This window comes from Eptesicus fuscus, chromosome 18 (genome assembly GCF_027574615.1).
Source record: "Eptesicus fuscus isolate TK198812 chromosome 18, DD_ASM_mEF_20220401, whole genome shotgun sequence".
Taxonomy (NCBI): domain Eukaryota; kingdom Metazoa; phylum Chordata; class Mammalia; order Chiroptera; family Vespertilionidae; genus Eptesicus; species Eptesicus fuscus.
This window is the reverse complement of record NC_072490.1, coordinates 33,962,627-33,980,759: the sequence shown is the minus strand read 5'-3', so window position 1 is coordinate 33,980,759 and position 18,133 is coordinate 33,962,627. Positions and strand designations below refer to the sequence as shown.

Here is an 18,133-nt window from a genome sequence, read left to right as displayed (position 1 = left end):
ACATTAGGCAAAAACTAAGGAAATCTGAATGAAGCATGGTCCTTAGTTAATAATATGTTATCAATATTGGTTATTTAATGTAACAAATGTACCATATTAATATGTTAATAATAGAGAAACTGTGTGTGGAATACATGGGAACTCTTTTGTACTATCTTCTCAAATTTTCTGGTAAATTTAAATTTTTTATAAAAAATAAAAATACTACTATTCAGAAAGTAGAATGGTGTTTTCAGGCACTGGGGGGAGGGGAAATGGGGTGTTAGTGCTTAATATGTACAAAGTTTTAGTTGGAGATGGTAAAAAACATTCTGGAGATGGATGGTGATGATGGTTGCACAACGATATCAATGTACTTAATGCCACTGAACTATGTGGTTAAAAATCATTAGGATAGCAAATTTTTTGTTATGTATACAGGGTTTCCCAAAAAATGTATACACACTTTAACAGCTGATAGCTCAATTTTGAAAGTGAAATGTATTTTAATAAACACTGCCTTTATAATTATTCAAAGTGTGTGTATACATATTTTGGAACACCCTATATTTTACCTCAATAAAAGATTTGTAAAAATTAAAGTCTATTAAAAAAATGAAGGTGAGCTCTGGCTGGCATGGCATGGTGGTTAGAGCATCAGCCTGCACATCAAAAAGCCTAAGCAACCATATGACCAGTAGCTATGACATGCACTGACCACCAGGGGGCAGACGCTCAATGCACAGGCATGGAAACATGGAACAGACTGATGAATCTCAGAGGGAAGCGGGGAGGGGAAAGGGCAGGAAGAGATTAACCAAAGATCTTATATGCATACTAGAGGCCCGGTGCATGGATTTGTGCACTGGTGGGGTCCCTTGGCCTGGCCTGTGCCCTCTCGCAATCCAGGACCCCTTGGGGGATGTCGGAGAGCTGGTTTCAGCCCTATCCCTGCAGGCCAGGCCGAGGGACCCCTCTAGTACATAAATATAAACTCAAAATGGATTAAGAGACCTAAATGTAAAATTTTAAACTAGAAAACTTCTAAAATATAAAGACCAGAATAGAAAAACTTTGTAAACTTGAGTGAGGCAAAGATTTCTTAGATATAACATTAAAATCATGATCCATAAAAGAAATTAAAATAATAAAGTGGGCTTTTTTATTACAATTAAGGACTTCTGGTCTTCCAGAGACTCTACTAAGAGCATGAAAAGACATGCCACAGGTTGGGAGCAAATATCTGTACATCACATATCCAATAAAGGCGTGAAAGAGGCAGACAAAAAAGAGTACATGTTGAATAATTCTATCTTATAAAATCCTAGAAAATGAAAACTAATCTATAGTGACAGAGAGCAAACCAGTGGTTGCCTGGGAGTTGGGGATAAGGGATGATATAGGGGTACATGGAAACTTTCTGGGGCCATGGATATGTTCAGCATTGTAATTATGGAGATGGTTTCACAGGTACACACAAACATCAAGTCTTATTTAATTGTACACTTCAAACATATGCTATGTATAGTACATAAGTTGGACTCCAAGGCAGACCTGGGCATGGAGGAGGGAGTCCTGGACCTGGACCCCACAGAAGGAGCCTGGAGGCTGGACTTACCCCTTGCTCCATGCTATCGTTGGCGTGGTCTGTGACTTTGGAGATGAGGCTCAGCGCGCCTGAGGAGGGAAGCAGAGCAGACAGCTGGGCCTTCTGGGGAGGGCCAGTCTAGTTGCCACCATCCTCACCTCTTGCCTCTCTTCTCCCCTCCCCACTCCACCTCCTCAGATCACTGCATATTTCAGGGCCTTGTAAATGGGTGGCACCAATTTTTCCCATGGCTGGGTCAGGTCACAGGCCCAACCCTAGCTTTGCCACATAACAGTAATTTGACCACTTGACAGGTCATATGGACAGCCACATAGCACTGGGAGGAAACAGGGACACGAGTGAGTGTTTTAGATGTGGCACTGGCCCTTCTCCTCCTGACTGGATCAGAGCCCATCCTGGGGAGTCCCGTCAGAAGCCCTAGAAGCTTCATGTCACTGCACCCCCAAGCTGGTGGGGAGCGGACTATGTCCCGGGCCTAGAACTGATGTAGTGTCTAGAGTTGGGGCAAAACCGGACTGTGTCCCCCCCTCTGGGTTCATGCTGGACTTACCCTGTGTGTTATCATACTCAGCTGAATCCGGGGAAAGGTTATTTAAATAGTCTGCAGGCAGAACAAGAGCCAGGAGTCAGTTTGCCCTGGTGAGGCAGCCCCTCCTGTCCACAGCAGGAGCCCCTCTCTCTCCAGAGGTGGAAGAAAAGTTTCCAAAGAATGGGGTGTCCACGCTGTCACCCCTCTTAGACCCATCACACCCCAGTACCACCACAAAACCAGGCCTCCAGGACTGCCACCAGCACCACTGCCACCACGACTAGTCACTCTCTCATGAGCGACTGCTGTGTGCCTGACTTTGTGCCGGGCCTTCAGGGTAGAGAGACGCAAACAAGGTGAGAGCCTGCCTCTGAGAAGCACGTGTCAGGGGGAGACGGCCGTGACTGTCAACACAGTAGAGTGAGATGTTTTAACACATTCTTATTCACAAAGCTCAACACAGGCTGGCCTCGCTCCAGCTGCCTCTCTCTGTCACTCACTCATTCTGGCAGTGCTGGCTTTTTGCTATTTCTTGAACATGCCACGCTTCTTCCTACCCCAGGGCCTTTGCACTCCGTATCCCCTCTACCTCGTACTTTCTTCTTCCAGATCTTCATAGGGCTCATGTCCTCACTTCGCTGAGATCTCTGAAATGCTACCTCCTCAGAGCGGTCTTTCCTGAGTGCTGTGTCTAATCAGAGTGCGGTTCACCTGCTTTATCTTTCCTCAGCACTCTTATCACCAACATATAAAATTTTTATTTCCTTATTTGTTTGTTAGAGGACAAGCTCCACAGTGTTATAAAGCGTGGCTGTTTAATTCACTGCTATATCTCTAGCATTTAGCACAGGGCCTGGGACACAGTGGCTGCCCAATAAATATTTGCTGAATTAGATGAATGAATTCTGTCTCCTGGCTCTAATGTAGTTTTCTTACAGCCTTGGTCACTACGTGGATGCACATGCATATCGCTAGGTGTGTGTCTATCTCCCCCACTGGAATGTCGGTTCCCCAGGCTAGGGGTCTTTGTCCACTTAAGAGGCAACTGAGTAAATGGGTCTGGAGCTCTGGACAGAGGTGTGTGTGTTTCTGGCAGGTGGAGGAAGGAAAGGGGATGACATTTCCTGGGAAGAATTTGTAGAGAGGGAAAGAAAGAGGACCTAGGACTGACTTCCAAGAGACACAAACATTTATGGGACAGTGGAGGAAGAAAGGTTGTTATCAGAGATGATGGAGCAGTCAGAGAGAGGCCGGAGAGAGAGTATGTCACAGAGGTCCCAGGATGGATGCGCTGGAGAAGCAGGAGGTGGTCAGTGACAAAGCCACAGAGAGGTCCAGAAGGTCCCAGGTGGGAAATGCCACTGATTCAGCCACAAGGAGGACTTTGCTGATAAGAACCACTTTAGGAAACCAGCCACCCACTAAGACAGGGAGGACATGAAGAATGCGGGGAAGTGTGAGTTTGAGTTTAGGATGGGAGAGGTTGGAGGAAGACACAGGAGGTGGTCCCTGAAGTGCGGCTCCCAACGTGGCAGCAGAGGGTCCAAAGCTCAGCTGGAGAGAAGGTGGTGGCAGGGTCTGGTCCCTCCGGAGAGGCAGGAGGCAGGAACTGAGAGCAGTCCCCCCTACCCCTTCCTGCCAGGGTGGGAGGAGAGGTTACCATTCACACATCTTGTCATCATCACCCGACCCCTCCTCAGGGGCCCTCCCTCCCCACAGTCTCAGTGCACCTTGACCTCCCACGGGGCCCACCTGTGAGGAGCACTTGGTACTGGAAGAGGCGCTGAACCACCCGCAGCAGCCTGTGTTTCACGTTCTGGCCGCCTCCTTGCTGACTCTGCTGTTCCCAAGAGACGGGGAGGACAAAATTCCATCAGGGACCCCGGCCTTCAGGAACTGGGCTCCAGAATCCCACCTGCACTGTCCTAGCCACACCTCTTCCTGGCCAAACTGAGCTTCCACCATCTCTAATCCAGTTCCCCCTCCTCCAGGAAGCCCTCCCAGATGAGCACCACCCCGCTGTGACAGTTCATTCCTTAGGCTCGCAGTCTGTGCTACACTCAGTCATATGCCTCTCGCAGTCCCAGCTGTGCATCTAGTGTTAGTAATAGAAGAAAGCACTGCATTTTTCTGCCCAATAACTGGATCCCCAGGTGGTGGCCATTTGTTGGTCACTCAAATGGCTGGGGCTCCACCTCACTTTGTGCTTTTCTGCTGGGACCGAAGAAGGGCCACTGAAAAACCCTCGCTGTGGCTGGGGCTCACTGAGTTGTCATTGATTGTCCAACAGGGGATCTTCTGGGTTCTTCCTCTTGCTGGGTCACCCTCTCCACCCCCCTGTCCCCCAGCTGCAGACTGACCTAGAGGCCCCACTGATTTGCTTTTAGTCATACCCACCCAGCTCCACCCCTGTATCCTTACAGCAGGTTCTCAGAGGACCAAGGGACCCACCTCAAATTCACGGACAGCAGCTGCCAGCCGGGGAGAATGGAGGCAGTTCTCAGCGAGCAGACTTAGATACCTGTCAAACTGCAGGATGTGAGCGGCGTGGTGGTCAAACTCCTGTTCCCGAGCCAGGAAGACATCGGCCACCTTCTGTTGGCCCTCCCTGCAGCCAGGAGGGGGACAGGACAGCGAGAACTCAGCCTTGTGACCAGCACAGTGCTGGACGTGAGAGCTGGAGTCACATCCCTGGTGAGGACCCCAGCTTGACCCTCCCACACTGGTTTTACTTTGGGCAAATGACCACACACCTTTGTGTCTCGACTTCCACATCTGTCAAATGGAGACACCATTTCACGCGGTGGGGTTCTTAATCCCCCAACCCCCTAGAGCAACAGAAGTTGGGGCGGGAGTCTGGGGACTGCTCACCAGTGCAGCAGCCTCTCTCCCAGCTCCTCCAGGATCCCCTGATGAAGGTTGAGGATGGCTGGGAGTTCGCTCAGGCCACGCCTCAGCTCCTCCCTGGCCAATGTGTCCTTGCCCTCTTGGTCCATTTCATCCAAGGCCCTCACAACAGCTCCATGGAAATCCTGAAACCCCAAAGGCCTGTTACCCACGGGTTGATAGGACTGAGCCCGTCCTCCCTGGCAGTTCCCCTGCGGCTTTGGAGCCCTGGCCTACAGACAGACAGCTGGGACCTTACTAGTAAACCTGTGTCTCAGACCCCAGCGTCCTCACCTGTGAAACAGGGCTGACAACACATCTGTGACCACAGGTAACCTGATGCCTAGCGAGCACAACTCACAGCACAGAGTCAGGCTTAAAGCAGGTTCATTCCACCCCCTCCCTGGTGGGAACTTGGGTGCACGCTCTTCTTTTACAAGGTGCGTGAGAAGTTGGGTAATTCCTTCTCTGAGGAAATATAAAGCTTTTCTTAACAATGAGCCATCTTTGAAGAGATTCATGCACTGTGTCCTTTCAAAACAAAGTCTTAAGAAGTCACAGGCATCCACTCCATGGCATATCAAGCAGTCACTAAAAATGATGCAGATGGTGACTATGTGATATATTCATGTCCTGGTGCCAAAAAATCAAGAAGAGACACAGAGTTGTCTTCTCACCCGAACATGGTTGTGTAAAAAATGAACAAAGGAAAGAGCTAAAAGGAAATGGAGTGAAATGAAAACAGTGGCTGTTGTCAGAAGTATGGAATTAGGAATAATTTTTTTTTCTTCTTGTGTCTGTTTTCTAAAATTTCTGTATCACAATTAATTACTTTAAATATCAAACTAAATTTAATAAACATTCAAATGATAAAGAATGCAAAACTTTCTCACAACAAAAATACTTTATCTTTAAATACAACTGCTTTTGCATGAGGCTCAGGTCTGTAGTTTTAAATACATGAGCTATCCTGAAATGAACTTGAATTATGGAGCAATGCATATTGGGGAAAATCTCAGTATGAGGGTCATGTGGTCCAGCCTAAATCAGGAAGGTCAAATCTCTTTTACAACATTCAGGTCACTCTGCCTTTTTTGACTGCCTCCCTGACAAGGGAACTCATTACTGAGCAAGACAGTAAACTCCATTGCTAAACAGTCTTTATTGCTAGAAAGGTCTCTATGTAGAGATCTAAAAGGGGAAAGTGCCCGAGAGGATGGACAGCCTTTCCTCCAAGAAGTCTTTCTAGTCTTCTCCCACACGGAAGAGGAGTGCAGGGGAGGGGGAGATCTAGTGGTGACAAGGGAAGGCTAGGAAAAAGGGCAGAAGGTGGGATTGGAGCAGAGAGAGGGAAAGGTGGAAAGAGATAAAGAAAAAATGAGAAGAGAGTGAGAGCAGGAGACGGAGGGAGAGAGAGGGAGGTTGGAAGGGAGGGACTGACAGGGAATGAGCCAGGGAACATGAAAGGCAGGAGATCCATGCCCCTCCATTGTCTATAAGGAGGCTGCCTGTGCTGTCGTACAGGATAGCAGATGTGGAGGTTACAAAGGTCTCACTTCCTGAACACCTCATCCTGTCCTGCGCTGACCTCCTGCTGTAGCAACCTGCTCTGCCAGGAATCGAGGGAGGACAAGGGGAGGGCGGCCCACCCTAGCTTGTAGTCCCAAGGAGGGAGGATGAGCTGGTTCCTGCTGAGGCTGGCCCTCACCAGCCCCAGACTGGTAAAACTCGAAGGTCTTGGGAAACCTCTAGCCCATCACTAAGGTCAGAAACTCTTGGGTCTGAGTCTGTAATTAATGGATAGATTCTCTGGGCTGAAGGCATGTGTGTCCTCAAGTGGAAACCACATGCTTGAACTATAATTAGAAATAAATCTCATTGTATCTGAGCAACCATAGCCCTTCCCGAAAGCACGTTTCAGAAGGCAGAGAAAGTGTGAATTATAAGAGGGCAGCAATGTAGGGAGGGCGGTTAGAGTGAGGTGGTATTTAGTTCTTATTTCTGCCCACAGATGGCTCTAGGACACGGGATCATTCTGAATCTGCAGGGGAGGTTTCTCTGTTGACCTGGGAGCAAGAGGACCCTCCCATTCTTTCCTTGTGAGTCTCCATGTTTAGGACCCAGCCTCCAGCCCAGCAGAGTCTTCTCAGCCCTGGCATCCCCGAGAAAGAAAGAAAACATCCTGATGAGGACAATAACCCCTCTTGCTTGGGCAGCTGATGGACAGAGGACTTTCGACATATTCTCTCATTGGCTGGGTTCAAGCCTAACTATAGCACAAGAGTAGTTGAATGACTGTGGGCAAACGGTAACCTATCTGAGCCTCAGTTTCCTCACCTGTAAAATGGGGCTAACCGTATAGCATGAGGCTGCTGGGAGTTCATCCTGATGTTTGAAACTGTAAAGTGCTGTCCTTTAAGGCAGTTATGATTATATTTTAGACATGACATTTTCAGAGCAGGACCCTATCTGCTTTGTTTCCTGCTATGTTTCTCAGGTCCGGCAGAGTATGTGTCAGAGAAGGAGTGATTTAATGCTTGCTAATTGATGGACTGCCGGACCCTTATTTAACAGCAAAGGAGAGTGAGTCATGGGGAAGCCAAGACCGGAATCCAATCATCCTGATGCCCAGGCCCTGCGCACCACAGAAAGGGGGTGGGCAGGGAGCGGGCGAGAAGGACAAGCAAAGACAGGACTGGCGGCTGCATTTGCATCATACTCCAGGGAGTTTCAATATTAACTGCTCTGCAAGCTGGATTCTTGTCTGTAATTAATTCTCACTAAATTGACTCAGTCCCAGTGGGCAGGATGGCCATCATCAACGTGACTCATTTAAAAAACTGGAGCGTAATCAGAATCGCCACATACATCCGTTCTTAAAACTCATGCATCGGCTGGAAGCGCTGAGTGCCAGCCACACCATCCATCACTCCCTGAAAAGTTTCTGCTCCCTCAGTAGTTCTGACCCACCATCGCACCTGGGGGTCCTGGCATCCATCTCACAGGCTGGAAGGCGGTAGAAGATACCCGGCCCTCATCCCCTTACTCATTCAACAAATATACTGAATGCCTGCTCTGCATCAAGCCTTGGGAGAGAGTTTCTGCTCCCTCAGAGTTCTGCCCTCAAAGAGTTTGTAATCTGGGGGAAAAGAAATGAGTAAAGAGATCATTTCAACACAGGGGTATATGTGCTGTGGTGGGGAAAAGCAAGGGGCCACGGCAGTCCATACGCGGCAGACCTGGCTTACTCGTAGCTCTGGGAAGGCTTGCCAGGGAGGGAACACCTATGCTGGGACAAGAGGGGGCGTGTTCCAGGTAGAAGGGGCAGCAATGCGCAAAGGCCCTGAAGTAGAGGAGGAACTGAGAAGCAGAGTGCAGTTTGGGTGCAGTGTGTGGGGGTATGTGCACCCTTGAAAGAAGTGCACGGGACTAGAACATGCTAATGCTGGAGGGTCAGGCAGGGGGTCCCATCCTACATGGCCCTGAAAACTTTTCAAGGAACTTGCTTTTCATCCGAGGGGGTGATGGGGAACTATTGAATAGAGCTGATCAGGGGAGCAATGTGATCGATCAGACGTTTAGAGAGAAACTGGGGGTGGCCAGAATGGGAGCGAGACCAGTGAGGCGGCCATTCTAGGGGAGCAGGAGAGAGTTCAAGACTTGAAACTGGACCAGAGTCTGGCTAAGGGGACAGAGAGAGTGGATGGACTAGAGACAATAAAGAGGAAGAACTGACTGGCCCTAATGCCTGCAGGGTCCAATCCAAACCCCTCCGGAACCCGAGGCCTTCCTGAACCAGTCCCCCCTCTCACCATACTTGCTTCCCCAGCTCTTTGTGGAATCCCTGCTGCAACCTTACAGGGCTTTAGAAAACACAAACGAATCCTTGTCTACCTAGATAGTTGCCTATGTATGACCCTGGGCAAGTCCCTTCATCTCCATGAACCTTAATTTCCCCCTTTATGAAATGGGAGTACAAATACCTTCTTCACAGGGTTTGTGCAGACTGCCTTCTGTCGTGTTTTAGGAATACTTCCTTCTGTGCCCTCCTTCTCCTTAGCCTGGCTATTACTTATCTCTGTATCCCTAGAACCCAGCCCAAGGAAGGTGCTCAACAAATAACAACAGCTGACATTTACTGAGGACACATGCCATGTGAGCCACTGCATGCTCAACACTGTACATTCATTTTCTCATTTCATCCTCACAAGAAGCCTATCACTTTGGCATTATTATTATTTCCATTTTACCAATAAGGGAATTATGTTCAGAGAAATTAAGTAACTTACCCAATGCCACCAAGATGGCAAGATTGAGCCCAAATCAGCCTGACTCCAAACCCTAGCTCTTCCCGTTGCCCCACGCCAATTCTTCCTTCTATTGGTGGCCCAGACAGGGCTCTCAGGAACAATGGGCTTGCTTGCAGTAGAAGAGGGGAACTCACATTCAGGGGCCTTGTCCCCTGAATACTTTCCCCCTCTCCAAACCCACTATTGAGTTTTCTGGGTGACAAAGCATCCATGTTCTCTGGGCTGAACAGTTAGTGGGTAGACACAATGTCCTTGGAAGTGGTTAAACTACTGATGTCACTGCCAAAAGTCAAGTGGATTCACTGGGATCCCATTTGGCCAAACACACACCAACCTCAACCATGACCCCCTATGTCACAAACGCCTTGGCAAGCCATGAGCTGCACAGGGGACACAACTTCACTTGGCCAGGTCAATCACTGAAGGGTACTTTGAAACCCTGAAAATAATTCTCTGTGGGCGTGCACAGACTTCTTAAAATGTAAAGGTGTTGCTCAGTGGTTAGTGTGTCCTCCCACACACTGAGGGGTTGCGGGTTTGATTCCCAGTCGGGGGCATGTGCCTGGGTTGCAGGTTTGATCTCTGGCCTGGGTCAGTGAGCATGGAGGTGGCTGGTCAATGGGTCTCTTTCACTTCTCTATCTATCTATCTATCTATCTATCTATCTATCTATCTATCTATCTCTATCTTTCTCTGTCTCTTTCTCTCTTTCCCCTCTCTCCCTCCAGTCCTCTCTCCCTTCCTCCCTTCCACTCTCTCTAGAAAGCACTGGACAAAGTATTGACCAAAAAAATGTCTACAAATAGTACTAACTATACAAAAAATATATAATTTGGACTTCATGTTAAAAGCTGAATATGGAAAAGAGGAATTTGATTGTTCAATGTACTACTCCTACTCTTGTTACTTTTCTATAAGACGAAAAAAATAAAATGCTTAGGAATAAATTTAACAAAGAAGCATAGAACCTGTACTCTGGAAACAACAAAACACTGTTGAAAGAAATTAAAGACCTAAGTAAACAGAAAGATGTCCCATGTTCACAACTTAATATTGTTCGGTCAACACTCTCCAGCTTGACATACAGACTCGTCTCAACCTCTTATCAAAATCCTGGATGCCTTTTTAACAGAAACTGACAAGTTGATCCTAAAATTCACATGGGTGTGCAAGAGACCCAGAAGAGCCAAAACAAGTTTGACAAAGAACAAAGTTGGATTGTTCGCACTTTCTGATTTCAAAGCTTGCTATAAGGCTACAGGAATTAAGACTGTGTGGTCTTGGCATGAGGACAGACATATAGATCAATGGAATAGAATTGAGAATCCAGAAATAAACCTTCACGTTATGACCAAGTGATTATCAACAAGGATGCCAAAAAGCATGCAATGGGGAAAAAATCGTCTTTTTAACAAATGGTGCTGAGCTATTTGGATATTCACAGGCAAAACAATCAACTTTGACTCCTTCTTATACAAAAAAACAACAACAAACACTCAAAATCAAAGACTTAAATGGAAGAGCTAAAACTCCCTCTCCCACGGGTGCTTGGTCCTCTTAGAAGAAAATATGGGAGTAAATGTTGGTGATTTGGGGCTAAACAAAGCTTTCTTAGATATGACAACAAAGCACAAACAACAAAAGAAAAATAGAGAAATTAGGCTTCGGAGAAATTAGAAATTAAAAACTTTTGTGCTTCAAAAGCCACCATCAAGAGAGTGAAAAGACAGCCTACAGAATGGGAGGAAATATTTGCAAATCATATATCTGACAAGTGACTTCCATACAGAATTATAATAAAAAGACAACCCATTAAACATGGGCAAAGGATTTGAAGGTACATTTCTCCAAAGTAAGTATACAAATGACCAAGAAGCACATGAAAAGATGCCCAACATCATTAGTCATTAGGAAAATTTAAAATCAAAACCACAATGAAATACCACTTCACACCCACAAGAATGGCTATAAAAAAATTAAAAAAAAAGACATACATATAAAAACAAGCTCCGAAAGGAAGTGGAGAAATTGGAACCCTCACATTACGATGGTGGGAATGTAAAATGGTGCAGCCACTTGGAAAATAGTCTGGCAGTTCTTCAAAAGGTTAAAAAGTTACCATGTGATGCAGCAATTGCACTCTGAGGTATGTACCCAAGGGAATGATAAGCATATATTCATACAAGAATTTGTACATAAATGTTCATAGCAGCATTCTCATAATAATAAAGAAGTGGAAAGAACCCAAATGTCTATCCAGTGAAGAACAGATAAACAAAATGTGGTCTAGCCACACAATGGAATATTACTTAGCCATGAAAACTGGTAAGCCTGAGGAATAAGTTGTATTCCCACACATCAGGGTGGGAGTATATATTTCTTCAACCTCTTTGTAAACTTACTTGGCAGTTTATAATAAAGCCAAATCTATGGCCTATCAACTCCACTCCAAGGTAAAATACTGAGAAGAAATAAGTGCATATGTTCCTTAAAAGATATGACAGCTTTATACAGGCATACCTGTGCTTCGCTTTAATACACTTTTACAGATGTAGTTTTTTTTGTGTGTGTTTTTTTGGCAAATGGAAGGCAAAACCCTCGACCAGCAAAGATTATGACTCACTTTTACTGCAATAGTAAGGAACTGAACCTGCAATATCTCTGAGATCTGCCTGTAATAGCCCAGACTAGAAACAACCCAAATAAATAATCATTAACAGGAGGACAGATATACCAACTACAGTATATCCATATAAAAGAATATTGATATATACTAGTGTATATATATATATATACACTAATATATATATACATATATGTGTGTGTGTATATATATATATATATATATATATATATATATATATGAAAACGTGGATGAATCTCGCACATTAAGTTAAGCTAAAGACACCAGACACAAAAGAATACATAATTCATGATTCCATTCATATGAGTTTCAAGAACAGGCTATCCCAATGGAATGTGATGGAAGGCAAAATAGTGGTAACCTCTATTAGGTGACTGACAGAGGAGGGGCATGAGAGGCATCTTCTGGATGATGGGAATGTTCTATCAGGATGGTGGTTACAAATGCACACATATGCACACAGTTATTAAAAACGGGAGCCCTCTCTTTAAGATTTGTTCATTCAACTGTATGTAAAACTTTTTTAAACCACCAGTTCTCTGAGGCCCCTGGGGGAGAGAGAACAAGCACTCCTTTTCCCCACTGCTTTTTTTTTTTTTAAATATATTTTATTGACTTTTTAAGAGAGGAAGGGAGAGGGATAGAGAGTCAGAAACACAGATGAGAGAGAAACATCAATCAGCTGCCTCCTGCACACCTCCCTTTGGGGATGTGCCTGCAACCAAGGTACATGCCCTTGACTGGAATCGAACCTAGGACCCTTCAGTCCACAGGCTAACGCTCTATCCACTGAGCCAAACCAGTCAGGGCTCCCCACTGCTTTTATGTCTCCTCTAAGACCTTCATTTGTGCCTAGACCTCAGGGCCAAGTGAAAATCCCGGGCCTGGAGTTCATGGTCCTTCAAAAGCTGGTCCAGCCTACCTCTGCGGCTGACTGCTCATTTCTGTATACCAGTGGTTCTCCAAGTTAAGTGCGCCTCACAATCACTTGACGAACTAGTTCAAATCGCACGGATTGCTCACCCGACCCAGAGTTTCCGTTCTGTAGGTCAAGGTGGGACTGGGTAATTTTACTATCTCCCCAGTTCCCAGGTGCTGCTCCTTCCTGTTGCTGGTCCCAGAGCCACACTTGGAGCGTTGCTGCTTTCATGAATCCTCTTTTCCAGCCTCTGTCTTCGTTCTTTGCCTTTGGCATCTGATTCATATCTTGCTTATCTTTCAAAGCTGCTTCAAATGCCACCTCCACCAAGAGGTCATCTCCTACGTTACTTCAACAGTCAGTTTAAGGTCCTCTCATGTGTCCTATAGCCTCCGGAAATGTTGGGTCACAGCCTGAAGGGAGCCACCTTGGTCTCAGAATGTCTCTGAAGTCTCATATTTTAGCTTAAAAGTTAATGCATATTTTACATTATTCTCCAAAATATATCCATGCCCCACTTAATTTATTTAAAATTATGTATCTAGAGCAAAGCAGACGTGCTTAGAAAATGTGCTCTGTTTATCTTGTGGCCTTGAGTATTCCTGGGCACCTACTGCACACCGATGGTAGGGTTATAAATATCGCAGCCTGAAAAGCAATGGCTTGGCAAAATTTTGCATTGTCAGGCTGTTTACTTACTCTGAATATTTCTGTTATCATCCCTCCAACTAAGCAGAGCAGAATGTGTCTCATTCCCTTTGGTTTTACCCTCACATTGACCTGGCTTTGTTTATAACTGTGCTGAGTGAATGTTTGCTACTTTTCACTAGGTTCTCAGTTTTAGGTGCAAATTGGAATTATCTGGGGAGCTTTTCAACTCTGGATGACCAGGCAGCACCCTGGACCAATTAAATACAAATCTCTGAGGGTGGGATGAGCATCTGTAGTTTTTAACACTCCCAGGTACGCGTGCAGAGCCAGGGTTTGGGAATCAGTGTCCTAGTGGATGCTGGCTTCTAGGGGGCAGAAAATCACAGAGAGTCCATGCTGAAGCGGCCCTACAGGATCATCTGTCTGTGAGTCTCAAAGTTACTGTCCATCTGTATCTCCTGAGGATTAGGGGATGTCATTAATACACAGGGCTGAACCTCACCCCCAGAGTTTCTTATTTAGCAGTTGCGAGGGAGCTCAAGAATATGCATTTCTCACCAGCTCCCAGGTAATGCTGACACTGCTGGTTTGGGGGACCCACTTTGAGAACCACTGACTTAGATGAATATTTTTCACACTGTGCTCCATGGAGGCCCAGGGTTAAGGGAGCCCGAACTTTGGCCTCCACATGCCTTTGAACCAAAGCACCTCCACTTTCATCTACTCTTCCTAGGTTGGGAGTAAAACTTTATTTGAAGACAAGCGTCTGTGGCTAAAATGTCTGAGTCCCACCAGCTACTTCAAGGTGAGGGAGGAAGGAACAAGAGACTTTGCAGGGTCACACTGCAATTTTTTTTTTCCTGGACTGAATGAAAATACAAGCATTTTGGGGCTTAAACTTTGTCCCCAGTATCACTCCCTCCCACTCAACCTACTAGACCAACCTTCCCTGCTCAAGTCCTCAGGGCTCCCAAATTCCTACGCTTCTCTTTGAAACACCTGGGGACGTGGCATTCAGGTTCGCTCTAAACACAGCTCTCTGGCCACTTCCTGTACACCCCATACTCCACCCCACATTCCCAAGCCGCCCCTCTGTGCATGTATTCCTGTTGCTCCTACCCTCTGGAAGGTCTGTTCCTAATTTCTGTCCATCAATGTCCATTTCAAAACTCGCTCTCCCATGAAGCCTTCCTTGACTGCATTCCTTGCACTCACACTGGTTTCCTCCCTCACTGGGCTCCTTACCACCTAACCGGACTGTTCCACATCTATTTGTCTCCTCCCCTTCTCGGTTCTGGAGTCAAACAGCCCTGGCCCCCCTTCTCACTGGCTGTGTGAGTTTGGGTAAGTGATCTTCTCTGAGGTTCAGTTTGGGGTCCATCTGGTCATCTTAGAAAATATTTATTGAGCACAAATTATGTTCAATTAAATGAGATTATATATATATATATATATATATATATATATAAACTGCTAAGCACACCTAAGAGGTCAACACATGCTCACTGCCCCCCACTCCTCTACAGCATCTGAGACACTGGACACTGACCATAATGAGGAGCAAGAGCCGCTGGGCGAGGAAAGAGGGGACTGTGGTGGGGGGGCACACTGATGGCACACCAAGTGAGGTAGGTAAACGCATAAATTACAACAGGATCCTGCCAGATCCTGCACTGGCCTGTCATGTTGGCACTGAGGCGACAGCCTAATGAAACTCCCGCAGAGTGATGAGGGAGGGCCTCTGAATGAATCTCCTTTTCCTCCGAGCAGTCTGAGAAGTCTGGCTCTGTCCTGGGCTCTCCTGACACCCTTTCAAGTGGTCACTACCACTGAGGAAAGCAGGGGTGCATGAGTGGGATGCGCACAGATTGGACCCAGAAGCCTCCCATTGCCTTTCTGCGCTGTGTCCTCCCCATACCTCCCCGAGTCCCTTCGGCCGGCCCCCGTTATGAAAACCTGCCAGACCCTAGGCTCACACCCTCCAGGGCACCACCTCCTTCCTCCTCAGGGTACCTGAGAGCCCTCGCCTGATTGCACACACTCCCTTGGGGAAGTCTGGGCCTCTCCAGGAGCTTCAGTTAACATCTCTACATTTGATCACTTCCTGTGCACATCCCATGCCCAGCTGACCACGAGGACAGTCTTCCCTGAGCCTCTCACACTTAACAAGACCCACACTGAACTCATCATCTTTCCCCAAGCCTAACCTGAGCCCCTCCAGCACTTGCCTTCTTAGTCAGTCAGCAAGCCAGAAATCCAGGGTCAGCGTGGACCCCTCCCTTCCTCTAACGCACCCCACGGTCCATCAATCACCAAGCACATAGTCCTGAAAACTGCCTGCAACACTCCAGTCCATTATCACCTCTGCTGCAATCACCCCGCAGCCTCCCCAAGGACCTTCAGGGGATAAAACCCAAACCCCAAACATGCCTCAGGGGGCTCTCCATGTCCGCCCCATACCTTGCTGGCCTCAGTTCTCACCGTTCTCTCGCTCACTCACAACATTCCAGACAGGCTGAATTTCTTTCAGTTCCCAAGCACACCCTTCTCTAACTGGCCTCCAGGCCTTCGTACATCCTGATTCCTTTGCCAGATGCAAGCCTTCCTCACTGCTCCTTCACCTGGCTATCTCCTCCCAGCCTTCAAATCTCAACTTAGTCATGTTTCCTCCGGGAATCCTCTTCAGACCCCAGAAACTTAGGGCAGGTGTTTCCCTTGCACAGCCCAGCTTCTGTATGCCCTCACCACTGTATTAATATTGTTTTTTTCCATGCCCATCTCTCTCATAGACCATGTGGTGGGCAGGGACCTCTCCTTGTCATTCCTCCATAAGTATCCTGTAGCCACACAGGAAGTGCTCAGAAAATATTTTTGATTGAAGAAATGATAAGACTGCTGGAAGGGCTGACCCTACCATCACTCACTCATCAGGTATTTACTGAGTACCATTGGTGTACTGAGCATCACAATCCACTGGGAATGTCAAGCTCTGCCCTCAAGAAGCTCCAAGCTCAGTGAGGGAGCCAGACCATAGACAAGCACCTGAAAACAGCCCCCATAACCATGAAGCAAAGCAGACAAAATTGAAGGGAGCAATGGATAATTCAAAAATCACAGCGGAAGACTTCAATATCCCACTCTCAGTAATGAATGAACAATAAGACAGAATATCGGCAAGGGTGCGAAAGAATCAAACAGCGCTGTCAGTTAACCTGACCTAAGTGACATCTACAGAACAGCCACCCAACTGGAGCAGAAAAGACATTCTTTTTTCAAGTACACATGGAACATTCTCCAGGACATGCCAGGTCATAAACCATTTTCAAATTTCAAAAAATTTTAAAAGGCTGAAACCACACAAAATACATTCTCCAACCACAATAGAATTAGAAATCAGCAGAAGGAAATTTGAAAAAATTCAGATATTTGGAAATTAAACAGCATAATTTTAAATAATCCACGAGTCAAAGAAGAAATCACAAGAGAAATGAGAAAGTATTTGGAACTGAATGAAAATGAAAACACAACATAACAAGTAAACAAATGCATACCTTAGATAATCTTAGGTAGTTAAAGAGGCAATGAAGAAGATAAAATGAAGCATGAGAGAGTGTAGAAGAGGCAGTATAGTTGCGGATCTTCACCCTCCCTGCATCCACACTTGCCATAGACTCATTGTGGGAGAGAGCATATCCCTCCCTGTCCCTTGCCTTTGGGCTGGCCATGGCACTTGCTCTGGCCAATGGGATGTGGACAGAGCAAGTTTTGAGCTGGAATCTTAGAAGCCTTCTGGTGTTTCTACTAGCTCTCCTGCCATCACCGTGGAAGAGCCTCCCCAGGGTACCTGCTCCCCCTTCAGCCTGGGCCCCAGAATGAACACACAAGAAGTATAGCCACTGAGCTGAACCCAGCTTTGACAAATTGACTTCCAGTTGACCTGGCTTCCTTTGCAACTAGGAGTGTGCAATGAAATGGAAGTAGAAGTCACTGAGAGAAATTTTCGGGAATTCTTTTTCAAGTGAACTAACTCATAAAGTAGCAAAGCTTTTACTACCACCCCCCGCCCACCACCACCTCCTTCTTCCTGCCTGGGACATGAATGTGATGGCTGGAGCTGCAGCAGCCTTCTGTGTTCATGAGGACCCATGGAAAGGATGCAGCAAATAGATGGAACCTTAGTCCCTGAGCCTTTGTGGAGCTTCTAAACTTGACCTGGACCTCCTACTTCTGGACTTATTTTACATGGGAGAATAGTCTCTAAATTATTTAAGCCATCATAATTGGGTTTTTATTACTAGCATTCAAATACAAATTTTTTTTGTTAATCCTCGCCTGAGGATATTTTTTCCGTTAATTTTTAGAGAGAGTGGAAAGAAGGGAGGGAGGGGAAGAGAGAGAGAGAGAGAGAGAGAGAGAGAGAAACATTGACGTGAGAGGGACACATTGATAGACTGCCTCCTGCACATACCCTGACTAGGGCTGGGGATCAAATCTGCAACCCAGGTACCTGCCCTTGACCAGGAATTGAAACCCCTGACCTTTAGGTCGGTAGGCCGACACTCTAACCATCAGCCACACACGCCAGGGCTCAAATACAATTTTTAAC

General features: G+C 46.5%; 1 protein-coding gene across 1 annotated transcript in view; it reads right to left on the bottom strand.

Moving 5' to 3' along the window:
• FGD5 (FYVE, RhoGEF and PH domain containing 5) overlaps window positions 1–18,133 on the bottom strand; it is a 105,341-nt gene that overhangs the window by 27,501 nt on the left and 59,707 nt on the right. The window contains exons 5-9 of the mRNA XM_008152393.3: window positions 4,989–5,149; window positions 4,569–4,725; window positions 3,870–3,957; window positions 2,139–2,189; window positions 1,598–1,656 (exon numbers count right to left, since the gene is read on the bottom strand). Of these exons, the coding sequence (XP_008150615.3) occupies window positions 1,598–1,656; window positions 2,139–2,189; window positions 3,870–3,957; window positions 4,569–4,725; window positions 4,989–5,149 (516 nt within the window). The remainder of the gene's footprint in view (window positions 1–1,597; window positions 1,657–2,138; window positions 2,190–3,869; window positions 3,958–4,568; window positions 4,726–4,988; window positions 5,150–18,133) is intronic.